This window comes from Thunnus maccoyii, chromosome 14 (genome assembly GCF_910596095.1).
Source record: "Thunnus maccoyii chromosome 14, fThuMac1.1, whole genome shotgun sequence".
Lineage (NCBI taxonomy): Eukaryota > Metazoa > Chordata > Actinopteri > Scombriformes > Scombridae > Thunnus > Thunnus maccoyii.
Genome location: NC_056546.1, coordinates 28,523,646 through 28,539,303, shown reverse-complemented (window position 1 = coordinate 28,539,303; position 15,658 = coordinate 28,523,646). Strand labels below are relative to the sequence as shown.

General features: G+C 38.4%; 1 protein-coding gene across 6 annotated transcripts in view; it reads left to right on the top strand.

Annotated features, from left to right (window-relative positions):
- The window catches only part of ltbp1 (latent transforming growth factor beta binding protein 1), a 156,255-nt gene extending 140,926 nt beyond the window's left edge, over nucleotides 1-15,329 (top strand). For 5 of the 6 annotated variants that reach the window (XM_042433005.1, XM_042433004.1, XM_042433002.1 and 2 more), the window contains 9 exons: nucleotides 2,159-2,296; nucleotides 3,977-4,138; nucleotides 5,539-5,628; nucleotides 6,400-6,561; nucleotides 7,592-7,732; nucleotides 9,132-9,308; nucleotides 9,594-9,755; nucleotides 13,214-13,363; nucleotides 13,458-15,329. In XM_042433005.1, coding sequence (XP_042288939.1) covers nucleotides 2,159-2,296; nucleotides 3,977-4,138; nucleotides 5,539-5,628; nucleotides 6,400-6,561; nucleotides 7,592-7,732; nucleotides 9,132-9,308; nucleotides 9,594-9,755; nucleotides 13,214-13,363; nucleotides 13,458-13,630 — 1,355 coding nt within the window. In that variant the 3' untranslated portion in view covers nucleotides 13,631-15,329. The remainder of the gene's footprint in view (nucleotides 1-2,158; nucleotides 2,297-3,976; nucleotides 4,139-5,538; nucleotides 5,629-6,399; nucleotides 6,562-7,591; nucleotides 7,733-9,131; nucleotides 9,309-9,593; nucleotides 9,756-13,213; nucleotides 13,364-13,457) is intronic. The other variant, XM_042433001.1, reaches the window with a different exon arrangement.
- The last annotated feature ends 329 nt before the right edge of the window (nucleotides 15,330-15,658 follow it).

Here is a 15,658-nt window from a genome sequence, read left to right as displayed (position 1 = left end):
GAAGGACCGTCAGAGCAGACTCCCCCTGCTGAACCCTGATAGAAAACTTCCCCAACACACACTTGCGACCAACCCCACCATCACTTGTGTACAGACATATAAAATACAGCACCGTAACTACCAGCATGCTCTCATTCAATACAGTGTGTGCTTTATACACACTTACACACACTTCCCATCTGTCCTTTGGCAGTGCTGCTGGGTCCCACCCAAGTTCAGTCCAGCCAGCTGCCTCCTGTTCACTGCCAAACCATCACTGTACTGTGGCTAGCACAGATGGACTCACTTACACACACACATACACACACAGTGGCGGTGTACCACTAACCATTCAGAATGCGTGTCGTCTCTCTGTCTTCCTTCCCCTCCATCTATCCTTTTCTTCTTATCAGCCTGTTTTCTCTGCTTCCCTCTCTCCTGTTCCTCCTCTCTATCCTGCCTCAGTCTCTTCTCCTCTTGTGGTTTCCCCTTCGCACCTCATGGATTCTGCCTTCACTCATATCTCCCACCATCTCTCTTCTTCTTCCACTTCATTCTCTCCATGGAGGCTTTGTATCAGTGTTGCTAGTTTGACAGCTTTATTCTTGTGTTTAGCAATAGTTTAAACTCCAGCAACTTCAGCAAATGTATTTCTCATTAACCCATCCAGCTGCTTTGTCTTAATATTGAGGAAACTATTAATGTGTTGATGTCCAAAGGACTTGGCAATATGGCTTATGAGTCACACATTTATTTAAAGTTGTTACTTCCAAAGAGGTGCAATTGCAACTCTTCCCTCTCACAGCATGATCCTTCCCTCAGCCAGGAGGGTGAGGAGGTATGACAAAATATTATAATATGAAAACTAGTGCGTGATGTCACTTGGCACCTTCCAGGGGTGATTTTGGATGATTGTAACTTTTGCAGTGGGTTGATTTAGGGCTAAGGTTTGGATTTAAGATTAACATTGAAATGAGTTTTGCCTGAAAAGTTCATATTTGTCAATGGTCAGACAGTTTTAGATTAAAGGACAGATCTGGAATTATTATCTTGATTTAATGTTCATTGCACCTGTATATTTGTACGGGAAGGGTACTTGGACATTTCAATCCTTCCTCTTCTCCATAGTTGTCCTGCAGCATTAGCACACAGTACGAGCCCACTATCAGAAATAAAAGTGTCCCTGCTTGTATTTCTGGAATCAGCATACTACAGACATCATGCTTACATAGCCCATCAGAGCACAGCAATCTTCAGAACGTGCTATAAAACAGGCCATTAAATCACCAAATTCAAGGAGCTCTTTCTCTTGAGAAAATGACTGTGCTCAGCTAATGTCATGGCAATTAGACTATGTAATGGAAAATACTTTGTACAAGTGAACATTTTGGATTTATCTCTTGGGATCATTAATGCAAATTCATGACAATCCAAAACAATTTAGCAGGGTATGGCACTAGAGGAAAACTCCAAAATGGAGTCAGTAGTTGTTGAGATATCCTGTTATGGAGAAAAAGGGTCTAACCAGTCCAATGGCACCATCCTGAGGACCTTCTGCTAGCTGGGCAAAAGCACATGAATGTAAAAACAGTCCAGCTCCAGACTTACTTTACTGTCGTCCAACTCGTTCCAACTGTACATTTTGGCTTACATTTAAACATCATCTCCACAAGTCAAAGGGAGAATGTCTGTTGTTTCCACTGTGACTGTGTCGACTTCTATTGATCTCATCTTAGAATACACCATCCCAGCTGATTCCTAAACACTTTATAGCTCATTAAGATGCGGGCACATGAGATAGTGCACTTGACTATTAGAACATTTTAGGAAAATATGGGGGAAATATGCAAATATGTAAATGATCTTGCCAATTTCTCAAATAGATGGATTCAGCCTGCATCAGTGTTCACTGAATTCATCAAAATATAAGTCAACAGGAGTGTCAAATAGCTTTATAAATCTATTTTAATTGGAGTTATTACTATTCCATTGTGCAACAAGCTGAAACAAACTGTGCTTGTTAGGATCGCTACTGAACTGGCCCAGCCCTTGAACATTGCCCTACACCCAGAGCTGACGGGATATTTATGTACCTCTTACCATCCTACCAAAATCAATCAATGTCCAGGCTAAGTAACAATAACATTTATCATCATGTTGCTCTCTTCCTCTTCAACAGATGTGAACGAGTGTGAACTTCTGAGCAGTGTGTGTGGAGAAGCCCAGTGTGTGAACGCTGATGGTTCCTTCCTCTGCGTGTGTCCCAGTGGCCAGGAGTACAACGTAATGATCGCCAAGTGTGAGCCCATTCCCACAGGTGATCCACCTTCATCTTCTGTACAAATGAATAAAGAACCTGAGGACATCAGGAAGTACACACTGTTTCATTACGTAGTCATTTCTCCATAAAAATGTGGAAAGCAATGTACACAAACATAGTAGATAGGGACAAAGATGAATTCATTTCCTAGTTATTGCTAAAGAAGACCTGCAAACTGTGATATAAACAACAGTGGATCTCCTGTAACCAAACACATTGTATAAAACTGCCCTCATGAGAGTATAAAATGACTCCATAATCAAATCCAGTATCTGCCAGTATCTCACTGAAGAATATCTGATCAATGAAGCCAATTTCATAACAACTTAAAATTTTATTTATAATAAATACATGATTTGTTTTATTTGATGTCTTACTACCAGGAAAGAAGATGAGGAGATATGCTAACTGGCTGCTGTAGTTTTAAGTTGCAATGGAAATTAGCAGCCTGCAGAGTAGATGTGTTCACAGTTTGTAACTGACCTGAAAAGGGTTCATGACTATTTTACCCAAATTTGAGAATGACCTTCCATTGCAACTTAAATAAGTGAACGGAGCAGACAGAACAGCAGCTTGAGCATTAACTTTGGTTAAGTCGTGGGTCCTTCACAGGGCCAGCGCCAGAACTTTTTCTCTCCTGGTGCGAAGGGGGAGCTTGACCAGTACGTGAGTGTGCTAAGGAAATAGTCGATTTCCATGAATTCAGAGTAACTTTATGGGGAAGTTCTTGTTTTTTCAATAAAAGCAGATATGGCACACAGCACATTCACTATAAATGTAGTTTTTGATTGAATTTGGCCAAAGAATATTCAACAAAATAGCGATAAGCCTAATACAAGTGACCACAAGGCAATGACAAAAATGTCTTTCACGTGCACCAGACAACGCCCATGTGTCCACAATTAATAACAACACAATACATCCAAAATACGACAACAAGAAGAAGTGCATTTTTTCCACATGCATAATCAGACAACTGTGCATTGGTGATAATGTTTCGGATGAAAAAGCTATCACAAGGTCAGAAATGAAATTAATAACATCCTAAAGTGCAATGCATAAGGCTATGCCTGGTAACTGTGCACACACTTGTAAAAAAAAAACTGGCTATCATCACAATCTTAGTGATTATATTTCTATTGCAAACAAAAATAACAAGTCTTACAATACAAATACATGCTGCTGAAAACTTGAGTCTTGTTACCTTATAGCATCTTGCTTTGAAAAATCTTCATGTGAAGATGAACTGGCTCTTCACTGGTACATTTAAAACTTGTATTGTGTGTGATGTAGCAGTATAAAGTCTCTGTGGCTGCACTGCACATAAACACTACACAAATATGACATGTATGATATAAAAATGGTTGTGGGGCGAGTGGAATTCAATGGAGCTTGAATCTCATTAGCCATCATGGCTACCTGTTGGTCAAAATCCAACACTCTGCAAAGAAATGCTAAATTATTCATTAAGCACCTGACTCATGTAGCTATTGAAGTTGGAAATAACTCACTGGAGTTGAGAGCAGCTCTGGTTTGGTTCTCAAGTAATCAGGTCTGTCTTATAAATGCTCATGATTTCATATGAATTGCAGCCACTGGCCACTAATCCAATTGTATTTTTCATCTGACCCTTGCTCCCCCGCTGTCTGTGTTTCCCTCTTTCTTTTCATCCTTCAGCATCATCAGTGGAGCGTAAGGAGTGCTACTTCCGTCTGAACAATGAGAACCTGTGTGAGAGTGTGCTGACCAGCCATGTCACCCTGCAGGAGTGCTGCTGCACACTGGGAGCTGGCTGGGGTGACAACTGTGAGGTTCATCCCTGTCCTGTCAATGGCACAGGTGAGCTGTTGGAGGAGAAGGAGGAATTTCAACATTTAAGTACAAATCAGGGTCCAACATAACTGATGGCCCAGGGCCAGTAAAATTTTCTACAGGGCAAGTTGATTGGCCAATCACTGGCCCAGACTGCCAATCAGAGTCATAGGTATACCATTTAGGAAGAGGGGAGGACATTTCTCTTCGTTTGATAATGTTTAAAGTAAAGTTAGGCTTTGCTGTTGGCTTCCCAACTCATTTTAAAAAAAGACAAGAGAAAAAGAGAGAGAGCTTGAGCAAGCTGAGAGCACATGCAAGTGTAAGAGCAGCCGTGGTCGAGCGAGGAGAGGGAGCGGCGGTAGCGAGAACAAAGCTAGTGAATGAGAGAAATAAAATGTTATTTTCTGATTGTACACAGCGGTGACATCAAAGCACAAATTAATAACTATCAAACATCAAACAACTATCGCCTTTTCATTCATTTATTACAGTTATTACAACTCCATGTCTGAAATATACATGGGGCCAGTAAAACTCGGATCTACTGGCTAAGTTGGCCAGTGGGGAAAAAATGTTACACTGGACACTGTAGATCCACTCGGTGTCTGGTCAGAAACAGTTTACCAGCAGCATCATTTAATACTTGGATAACCTATAGTTTTATTATGGAACTAGAGAACAAAAGCTTTGTTGAGATAACATAGTAAAGTGTTCAGGTTGCGCTATCTCCAATGAAATAAGCTACTGAATATCAGGGCCTTGCTCTTTTTATGTGGATAACTGAGTTAGCTTGATTTGATTGATTTTTCAGTTCTTTACAGCCGGCTTAAAATGTATTAAGAACTGTTGTCTGAGTAACAAGTGCAACTTATTCAATTTATGACCATCAAGGTGAGCCCTTTATATGAAGTCATTTTCAGATACAAAAAACTCTTAGAGACATCAGTAGAAAAATATCAAAATCTGTCAGCGCAATCATCACAACTAAAGATCAAATGAGCTGTACAGTAAAATAAAACTTTAATTACACTTTATAATATATATAGTTCATATTTAGAAGGATTACTGCTTACACCAGGCAGCATGGATACCTGGATTCAGACTTGAATATCAAAATGTTGCAAAAAACCTGGATTCAGTTTTGGGTCTCATGTGGCCACAGTATCTTTATCTTCTTGTTACTTGACAAGAGTGGAAGCAGACATGATCCATAGGGAACCCTACACATTACTGTTGTCTCACCGTTCCTATCTGACCACTTAGTGATGCACAGGAATTTTCCATTTTAATAATTCTTGCTAAACAGGAAGCATGTATTTCTGCACCATAGTGGCTTAAATCAGTGTCTTAGTTATTTTAAGATGAACTGTGCATCCTTGCATGCTGATGTTTAACCTCCATGTGCACGTTTCTGTCCCCTTCAGACCAGTTTAACCAGATGTGTCCATCAGGAAGAGGTTTTATCCCCAATGGAGATTTGCTGTATGGAGTAGCTACATCTGACAGTTACAAAAGTAAGAGTTCATTCATTTACATCGTAGAAATGTCACAGCTGAATCTGAAGTTTTATTCCTGCTACTGTGTGTTCCATCTACAAGGGTAACTATATCAGGTGTGTCTCATTCATTCTGTTTTGGAAAGTTTATCAGCTCATTTAAAACTGAATGACAAGCAGAAAAATGTCCAGTCTTTTCAGTGGCAAGTTTTCAACTCTGGAGGTGGCCTTTTTCATGTGAAATGTGAGGATGGGCACTACATGGTGTATGCTGGCACGGCGAACATGAAGTTTTGAGTTAATGTGGTTCTCTCTCCATCATCACCACCCGAATCTTTCGTTCTTTCTTGATCTTTTTTTCTTTCTTTCAAAGACACATCACACAAGAAGGAATGTTAAAGATTTATTGTGATCTTTCTTTGTCTTTCTTTCTTTCTTTCCTCTGAAAATATAGTATAGTATACATATTGTAAAAATGCAACAATTATGCAGTGTAAGGATATTATATTTTGCACTCTAAAAATAAAGTACAAAAAATGTTGCTATGTAGAACTGTTCCACTGTAGCTACAGGGAGAGTGAGCATGTATACTAATGCTACATGAATGCTACTTGCACATTATATATAAGTATGTAAATTTAACAGCTACCCCTGGGAGTCATTGTATTCCTACATAAAGCCACAGCACAGTTACTCCTGGCTCTCCTTTGTAACACTCTTGAAGCCAACAATAAATTCTCATTTTCCTCTCTGAATACTGAACATGTGTCTATTCGCTGGCTCTTTGCAGATGCAGATGAATGTATACTGTTTGGCCAGGAGGTGTGTAAAGGAGGCTTTTGTCTGGATACTGTAGGCGGCTACGAGTGTTACTGCAAAACCGGACAGGACTACGACCCTGCCAAACTGGAGTGCAGAGGTCAGAGTGATGAACAGCAGAAACAAAGACTGTGTATGTGTTTGTTTGTGTCTAAATGATGTCAAAAGTTTCCTCGTTACCTCAAATTCTGTCAGCTGATAACTTGCTTTGATATGGTGTATTTGAATATTCTGCTGACTCAGCAGCAGCTTAGAAAACAGCCGCTGCATTAGCAACACATTATTGAGGCGCAACACAGTACCCACTGCAGCAGACACAGGGTGGACTGCACATCCATGTTTAATACCTCTCTGAGGAACACATGGCTGTATGTCTGAACTATAAGAGGGAAGACTACACAACAGTCTGTGGAGGAACTGAAGAAGTTATAAATATTTCAATTGGAATAAATTGAGAAGAGACTGAAAGACTGAAAACAACACTGTGGAGCATGAAACTTTGACTTCACTTTGGGAACTCAACTTAAATGTTTATATAGCACTTTCCTATGCACCCTATCTATGTTAACTTCAAATTTAAGCTAGTTTTTAAAAATATATTTTTATGCATTTTGGCCTGTACTGACAGTAGCTTGTTGTAGAGTAGTAGGGAAAGAGAGAAAGCTTTCCCCAGAGGCTTCATCCCATCAAGAAAAGCTTGTAAGTGAAGTGTTAAAATATTATTTCCAAGGTCAAGAATGAACTTTCCTGTTCAAATTTTAAGCCAATGCAGAATGTAGGTCATAAAAATGCTCAGGAAAGTTGAAAAATGTGCTTGTGAAGACAGAAACAACTAGTCAGTGGCCCTTGAGTTAAGGTTATTTTATTTTGTCAAATCTCCAATGTGTTACTTTGTCATATGTGGTTTTGGAGTATTTCTCTGTAATATTCAACTCTTCATGATCATCCAGTTGTGTATCATCAGTCCTGATAACTCAGGAAGCAGACAACAGAATCTTCTTTACTCAACAGACATAAACTGAATCCATATAAAATTCCTCAAAGTGGAAAAATTGTTGAACATTTGAGTTGAATTGCTCAGGTGTTTCAGCTCAATTCTGTAGTTAGCTAGAAAGTTGTGTTGTTTTTCCATTAAATGTCTCTGTTTGCTTTTCTTCCTGTAGATATCAATGAGTGTCTGGATGAGTCGGTGTGTGTCGGTGGACAGTGTTTGGACACAGATGGGTCATACATTTGTTTCTGTACACCTCCCATGTTGTTTGACCCCAACAGTAACCGCTGTGTCATCATTCCCGAGATGACCGGTAAGAAAAGCTTTTTTTCCCCCATTTATTTGCCTGTTTGATCTAAGGGACACCTACTGTGGGGTGAGCGTTCAATTGTCCTTGTAGGATATTTCTTCCAATCTCCACATTATTTGTGTGTATCAGTTTTGCCTAGTCATTTCCAATTTGACATTTTTTTCTGAAATATTGCGAAGTACACTTTTGGTTGTAAAGCATTTGTAGCCTCCTTCCAAAATATAGCCATCTCAAACCTAACTCCTCAAACTATGTATTTACATTATTACATGGAATTTGTTGGGAGCAGTGCTACACCACTCTACTGCACCTGACAAGCTGAGTGTAGGCAGAAAAGCTCCTCAAACATGCTCATCTTCCTGATCCTGAGCAAGTCTGTAAACATATTTATATATTATTATATATTTATGTAATATATTTTGAAATATTATATACAGTCACTTCTTGAAGCCTGTTATTCTAAGATAATGATTTAATTACAACATTATCTTGAGATACAAAACATCATTTTCTCATTACCTCAATATAACAGGTTTCTGTATGTCATTCTCTATCCTTGTATCATTTCTTTTGACCTTTATAAAAGTAGACATCGTAAAAGAGAACAATACAGTAATGAAGAAGGATAAAGTAAGTAAACATAATTGTAATTTCATGACCAAATGGCTAATAATAATACCATGATAATGATAAAATGGTATTGAAATGGAAAGATAGAGATACATTATGTTGCAAACCACATATAATGAATAAATAAAAATGTTAAATACTATAGAAATACTGTGTAAAATAAAGGATTTCTTCCATCAAGCTTCAGTGTAAACATACTTACTGTGTAGAGTTGAGGAGAAATACATGTAATACAATCCAATTTTTATACTTTGAAATGAGCTAGTTTTAATATTAGTTAAAAATGATTTAATGAATATATAAATATAAAAATGTATGATCAAAATGTCATTTTGGCATTATTATAGAGGGGATATTGTAAAATGTTAGTTTCTGGTGTGTTTTGTAAAAATGGGGAGACACAATCTAGTCTACACCTTTCCAGTCTGTAGAAAGTCCCAATGTTACTATATATGGGATCACTCTCTACGGTCCTTTGCCATATTGTTTGGGTAATCATTTACAGACCAAAGTAGTTGATTTACTATTTTAAAATCTGTTGTGTTGAGAAAAAAAGTTCATAATTAAGTTTCAATCTCAAAAGACAGGGTTTAAAGAACATGCTAGCTACAATAGCTGCTCTTGGCTTCGGTACAAATAACACTAATGAAATATTTGAAGATTAGCTTATGTGCTTCAAACCAAATTATGGAAAAGTACCTCAATACCTTTGTTATCAATTAGTTGCATCAAACTCATTTGTGTGTGTGTGTGTGTGTGTGTGTGTGTGCAGAGGAAGATGAGATGGAGGAGGGACATTTCCAGGGTATCTGCTGGCAGACTGTGACAGAAAGCAAGTCATGCACCGAGCCGCTGGGTGGCGACAGGAAGACCACATACACAGAGTGCTGCTGTCTGTACGGGGAGGCGTGGGGCATGGACTGTGCCCTGTGTCCACCGAGAAACACCGGTACACACTATACAACACACACTGCTCTAACCCTGTAGTGTCAGTGCAGTGCAACCCAGATACACAATACTCGCATGTATCTTCACACACCACCTGCATCCATATCAGCTGTAAACACAAACGAAACTTCCAGCATACATAGCTGACAGTTCTGTGGAATCAATGACTAATGAGTTGACTGGTCAGCTGTGGGAGCTCAGAGCTGTTCATTAGTAAATTATTACAGCACTTGGCAGCTCCTGACATTTCTCATTCAGTGATTAATGTCTTTTCTGTCTCTCTCAGAGGATTATGCGGCCATGTGCAACCTTCCTATGGGCGGCGGGCGGCGGCCGTACGGTCATGACGCCCTTGTTGCTGGCCCGATCCATGAATATGAAGTGAGTCCAGACTATTCACCATCACCGGAGCAGCAGGCCATCCTGCCCTTCTATGAGAACGAGGAGCGTGAGTATCTGTATATCTCCTTTTATGTTCATTCCTATTAAAGAGTTACAGGGCTGACACAGGAATATTTAAGACAAGACAAACAAGACAGTCAAGAAAAGTATTTTTCAAGATTGTGATCAGGTTTTTACAAAGAACAGAGGCCTTGCAAGTTATGTGGCTGAGGTCAAGAATAGTGTGTGTGCATATAGATTTAAGTCAGTGCTCTCAGGTGTTCATCAGTAGATACCAAGCTGAACAATTGAGAATACAGCAGAAAATAAGGTACAAACAATTCTTGGAAGTGCGTGTGACTCACTGATAGCACTGCTGAATGGAGTCTACAGTGTTCAGTGGTTTAGGAACTGAATGAATAATACTATGAATACAATACAATACAGTGTAAGTCTGAGATATTTGGTTACTATTATTGCCATTTGGACTGACTTTCTTTGTCTTGGATGAAAGCTTGGTGAAGCAGGATGACATAAGACCTGCTTGTAGCAATTTTCCAAGTTAAGTTAAAACATAATATGCCCACTGGAAGTAATTTTGACCAAATTGTGGATTATTTCTTACATGTTTAAAAAAGGACCTCAAGATTTGGTACAGCTGTTTTGGCCTGTTAAGCGTTTTTCCACTCGTAGGTTGTTTGCAAAGTATTTAACATGTAGGAGGAGACAAAACTTCATGGAAAACTTAAACAACTTGAACTCCTACACAAGTGTCAATGTAGGACCATTTGTCTGTTATATATATCAAAATGTATTTCCTTACTTGTCCTTTATTCCTTTGTCTGAGTGTAATACATGTTGGTTCATTGGATTAGAGACAGTAATAGCCTCTGTGGCTCCCTGCATCAGTTGAATTAAAACGCCACTACAGTGATGCCGGGGTCACTGCCCTCAAAGGACATGTGCTTTTACACTGAATAAATAAATACAGTATGATACAAATTTTTAAAAAATACTGTAGTGAAACTTTAGTGGTCCATTGACAAAAATAGGTATTGTCTTTTTACATGGTTAATGTTTGAAACCCCTATTAAAAGTACTAAAAAAAGTTTAATAAAAGGGGCCTAAGAATATTTATTTAAAACCAGGAAAATGTAGGGATGGATCTGAAAATGTGATCTGGGAGGAGTTAAAAAGTAAATCCATTGATATAAATGAGGTGGAAACCTCTCAGTATAACACATCAGCAACACAAAGCCTCAAAAATGATCATAAAGTTGAAAACAGTTTAAAACCTGAACATTATAACCTTCATGAAACTCTACTCAACACAGCTTTATTTATATCGAACCTTTTATATAGACATGCAGCCCGAAGTGCTTCACATTGCAAGATTAAAACAACACAGACAAAAATAGACAACAATGAATAAAATTTTGAAAGACTGAAAATTACAACAATAAAACAATAAAATTCTAAAAATAAATAAAAGTCAATAAAATATAAAATAAACACCAGGGATAAAATTACATAAAAACCGATGAATAAAACTTAAAAACTAAAACACTAACATTACTGCAAATGAAAAGCCAGATTAAAAAACCTAAGTGATCTGGCTAGAATATAAAATTAAAGAATATCTCTGATGCAGAGAGGAGCAAGATTACTTAAAGCTTTATAAACAAGTAAAATAACTTTTAACTCATTTCTAAAAGGTACAGGTAGCCAGTGCAATGTCTCAAGCAGTGATGTGGTGTGATCCATTTTCTGGTTGCAGCATTCTGAACTAGCTGTTGTTTCCTTATAGGCTTTTTAGGTAATCCAGTATAAATGACTAGTAATAAAAGCATGAATGAGCATTTCAGCATTTTCTGAGTTAAAAAAGGTCTGACTTTGGCAAGATTCCTAATGATGAAAAAAAGGATGTTTTAATGACCTTGTAAAAATAACAATTAAAATTAAAATCTGAGTCTAGGTCTAGGTTTGCTAAGACCACCAAGCACTGAGTGCAGTTTTTCTCTTGCTGCTTTGGTTCCTATTAAAAGAATTTCAGTTTTCTCCTCATTTAGTTTTAGAAAGTTGTTACCCATCCATACATAAATGTCAGTGAGACAGGCAATGAGAGCATGCAGTGCATTGGGGTCATTTGGTGATACAGAGATGTACAATCGTGTGTTGTCAGCATAAAAATGGTAATTGACATGGTGATGGTTAATAGTGTTTCCAAGTGGGAGCATATAAAATTAAAACAAAACTGGGTCGAGAATGCTTCCTTGAGGAATACCATATTTAATACCATCTCTGATACATAAGCACCCAGGTTGACAAAAACTGTCTACCAGTTAAATAAGACCTAAACCAAGCTAAAACATGGTCAGAGAGATACACCCATTTCTCAAATCTGTCAATTAAAATTTTGTGGTCAGTTGTATCGAATGCTGCACTGAGGTCTAAGAGAAGAGGGACAGCCACGTTGTTTGTATCCACAATAATTCTCAGGTCATTTACAACTTTCAGTAGGGCTGTTTCTGTGCTGTAGTTGGCTCGATAACCAGATTGGAGTTTTTCTAAAATGCCATTGTTGGTTAGATGAAAAGCAATTTTTCCCTAAAAGTTTACCAAGGAAAGGTAGATTAGAAGTGGGTCTGCAATTGTTTAATTGTTAATTACTCTTGAGAAGAGAGATTACCATGAAAGCAAGATCTATTGCAGGGTTGTTTAGCTCAGTGTACCAAATAAATTGTGTATTATAGTCGACATCTACAGTTTTGGCAGGATATTTATGAGTGCTACAAACTGCTGGAAGTGATCCACTGTACTGCAGAGCTTTTCATTATTGGATATTATACCATAAATATGCAGGTTCAGCTTCTGTGATGACAAACATAGACATTTTATAGCGCTTTGCTGCCATCTTGTGACAATAAAACTAACAACTTGTTATGTAAACCATTCATTTGATCAGTGTACCTAAAATTTGAATGCATGTTTTTGGACCATGCTGGGATTTATGTATGGTAAAAACATTAGACATTGAAGATCACATAGAATCTTCTAGCTAAGGCCAGTGGTACAGTATGATCAGTTCTACTTTTTCCAGGATTAAAGCCAGCCAGATTTTACATGAACCCAGTTTTTTCCTGATCCCCCTCCCTACATGTAAGACATTTTCCATCGGAATTTTTTTTTTTTTTTGATCTGCCATCACCAAAACCTCTAGCTGTGCCCCACGCAGCCTACAGACGTGGGTCCTGCAGAGGACTGAAGTCTAGTAATCTGAATTTACCCCTCTGTCCGAGATGTTCTACAGCTCAGTGTCATCAAAAGTTTTAGTCTTTAGCTTCAGAGACTAAAACCATACAAGTTAGTGACATACAATCTGTGAATTGAAAAGGATACACTGGTTGTGAACTCTAAAATCTAAAATCTTTCACTGCCAAATCCCAAACTTTTTAAATAATAACATCTCAATTTGTGACTTACTGATTTCATAAGACAACCCCTTGTTGTCCTTTTGTGATGTAGATCCATACAAGGCATTTGAGGGTTTGCGAGCAGAGGAGTGTGGGATACTGAACGGCTGTGAGAACGGTCGGTGTGTGCGGGTTCAGGAGGGTTACACCTGTGACTGCTTTGATGGATACACCCTGGACCTGTCCCGCATGGCCTGCATTGGTAAGAGAACACACACAAAACACAATCAACACAAACTTTGGAACATGTTGTCATGTTAATATTCAAGCATCTCTCTCTCCTTCTCTGTCCCCAGATGTGAACGAATGTTCAGAACTCAACAATCGCATGTCACTGTGTAAAAATGCAAAGTGCATCAACACAGTGGGCTCCTACCAGTGTGAGTGTTTGCCGGGCTTCACTGCCTCCGACAAACCTAACTACTGTGTGGAGGCAGCAACACACCAAACATCAACACACACACAGTGAGCATGGATGGACACTAGGGGGCGACAAGAGACACTAAAACCACACGCACAAGCTTGTATTACTATACTTGTGAGGATGTTCACTGGCTACATTCAGTTGTTGCCAAATCTTCAACACTAACCTTATCTCCCTGGTTTGGTTACAGCATCAAACAGCACTCCCAAATCCCAAAACACTTCACAGCTGAACATCTGCAGTGACCTGGAGGTACATTTGGGATTTGGGGCAGTGTGGTCAAATGAGGGAGTGTACCTTTAAACGTAAAAATTTTGGAAAGCCTTCAATCTGATTTTAATCTTTGCCCCAAATCTAAATTAAACCTACAAAACCTGAAACATTGCCTTGAAATTAATCTAATCCTGATTCTAATCTTAATCCCTAAACATTGATCCAGCTCCACCCTCAATCAGTGTGACTCACTTCCTGCATTCCCCTTCTCTGCTACATCCCTATGGATTGTTCTTATAGTACTTCTGTTGTATTATATTTGATATATTGTTCTCTTTTTAGTGTTTGTCCAATGTGGATATTTTACAATAAACTATTTCTAAAAAAATATATAAATTACTACCAATGTTAAGGCCTATTTAGTAAAGAGCAAGTAATTTTTTAATTTCAGAATATACTGTAACGTGTTTGTTTGTTTAGCTTGTTAAAGGAATAGTTCAACATTTTGGGAAATACACTCAGTCTCTTTTTTCCAAAGGTGAGATGAAAAGATCTACATCACTGTGTGTTAAAGGGTACTCCACAGTCGTATTATATCCTCTGTGGATAACCCTGATGATGTCATCAGAGTTATGATGACATCATCAGATAACCCTAATAATGTCATAAGGGTTATCTCAGCTTTGACTTGAGAGTCAAACTTGTTAACAGAAAGCCTGAGCCACAAAATGAAGGTGTGGAGTTAAGGCAGGTAGGGAGTATCTATTGAAAGGTGCTATTAATTTGCATTATGGGAAATGTAGGATCCAGTGTCTTTAGAGGATACCAGTCAGGACATCCTCTGCTGCTGCTGCCGCTTCAACCACTTAAAAAATCTGTCTCTTTCAAGTCTCCCAATTTCATGCAAGTGTAACACTAAATCACTGGAATATCCTTTTAATTTTCTTGCAGAACAACTGTCAGGCACATCAACTGGATCAACTGTTTGTTAAATAGTCCCAGCATGTAACTCCTCCTAAAAACACATACTGTCATTTTTATATTTGATTGTAGCTCTGTATGTAATGCACAGACATTATTGATATCCATCTTCTCATCCAAGTCTTGATAAGAAAGTGAATAAGCAAATCTTTTCAGAATGTTGAACTACACCTTTATCTTGACAGACCCTAATTATTTGTTAGCTTGGAGAAGCATTCACAGTAACTGTCCCCTGTCACTGCCTCCTCTTACACTAATGAAGTGTTGAAACATTAATTGCCAAACCTAATGAAGAAAGCGCTTCCTACTGTATAAGTGTGCTCCAGATCTATGGGAGGAGTAGAGCTTTTGCAGGGGGAGCACATATGTCCAGGGAAAAATGCAAATGAAAGCTAAATAGACCTTGATTTTTGATGTTTTTGTATACAGTACTAACTACTATAATGGTATACAGTTACAGTATGTAGTAGTATGGATTCAGGAAGAGTCTACAGCCATGCTAGCAGCTCTGTGAGGCTGTACTTCCACATACTGTGGCAGCGCTTGAGCTAAATGCTAATATTAGCATGCTAACATGCTGATAATTAGAAGGTAATGTTTACCATGTTCACCATTTTAGCATGCTAGCAGGCTAACATTTGCTAATTAGCACTAAACACAAAGTACAGCTGAGGCATTTCCTTTTGCAGGTACTTGGTCATAAACCAAAGTATTAGACAAATCATAACTTTGACCTGATGATGGTGCTAGAGGAAAAATCAAGTGAATATAAGTAATTCTGACGGGAACATGGCTGTGAGTACCAAATTTCATGGATTCCATCCAATTGCTGAGATATTTCCGAAGTAGTGGACTAACCAACCAACATTGCCCCAGAAC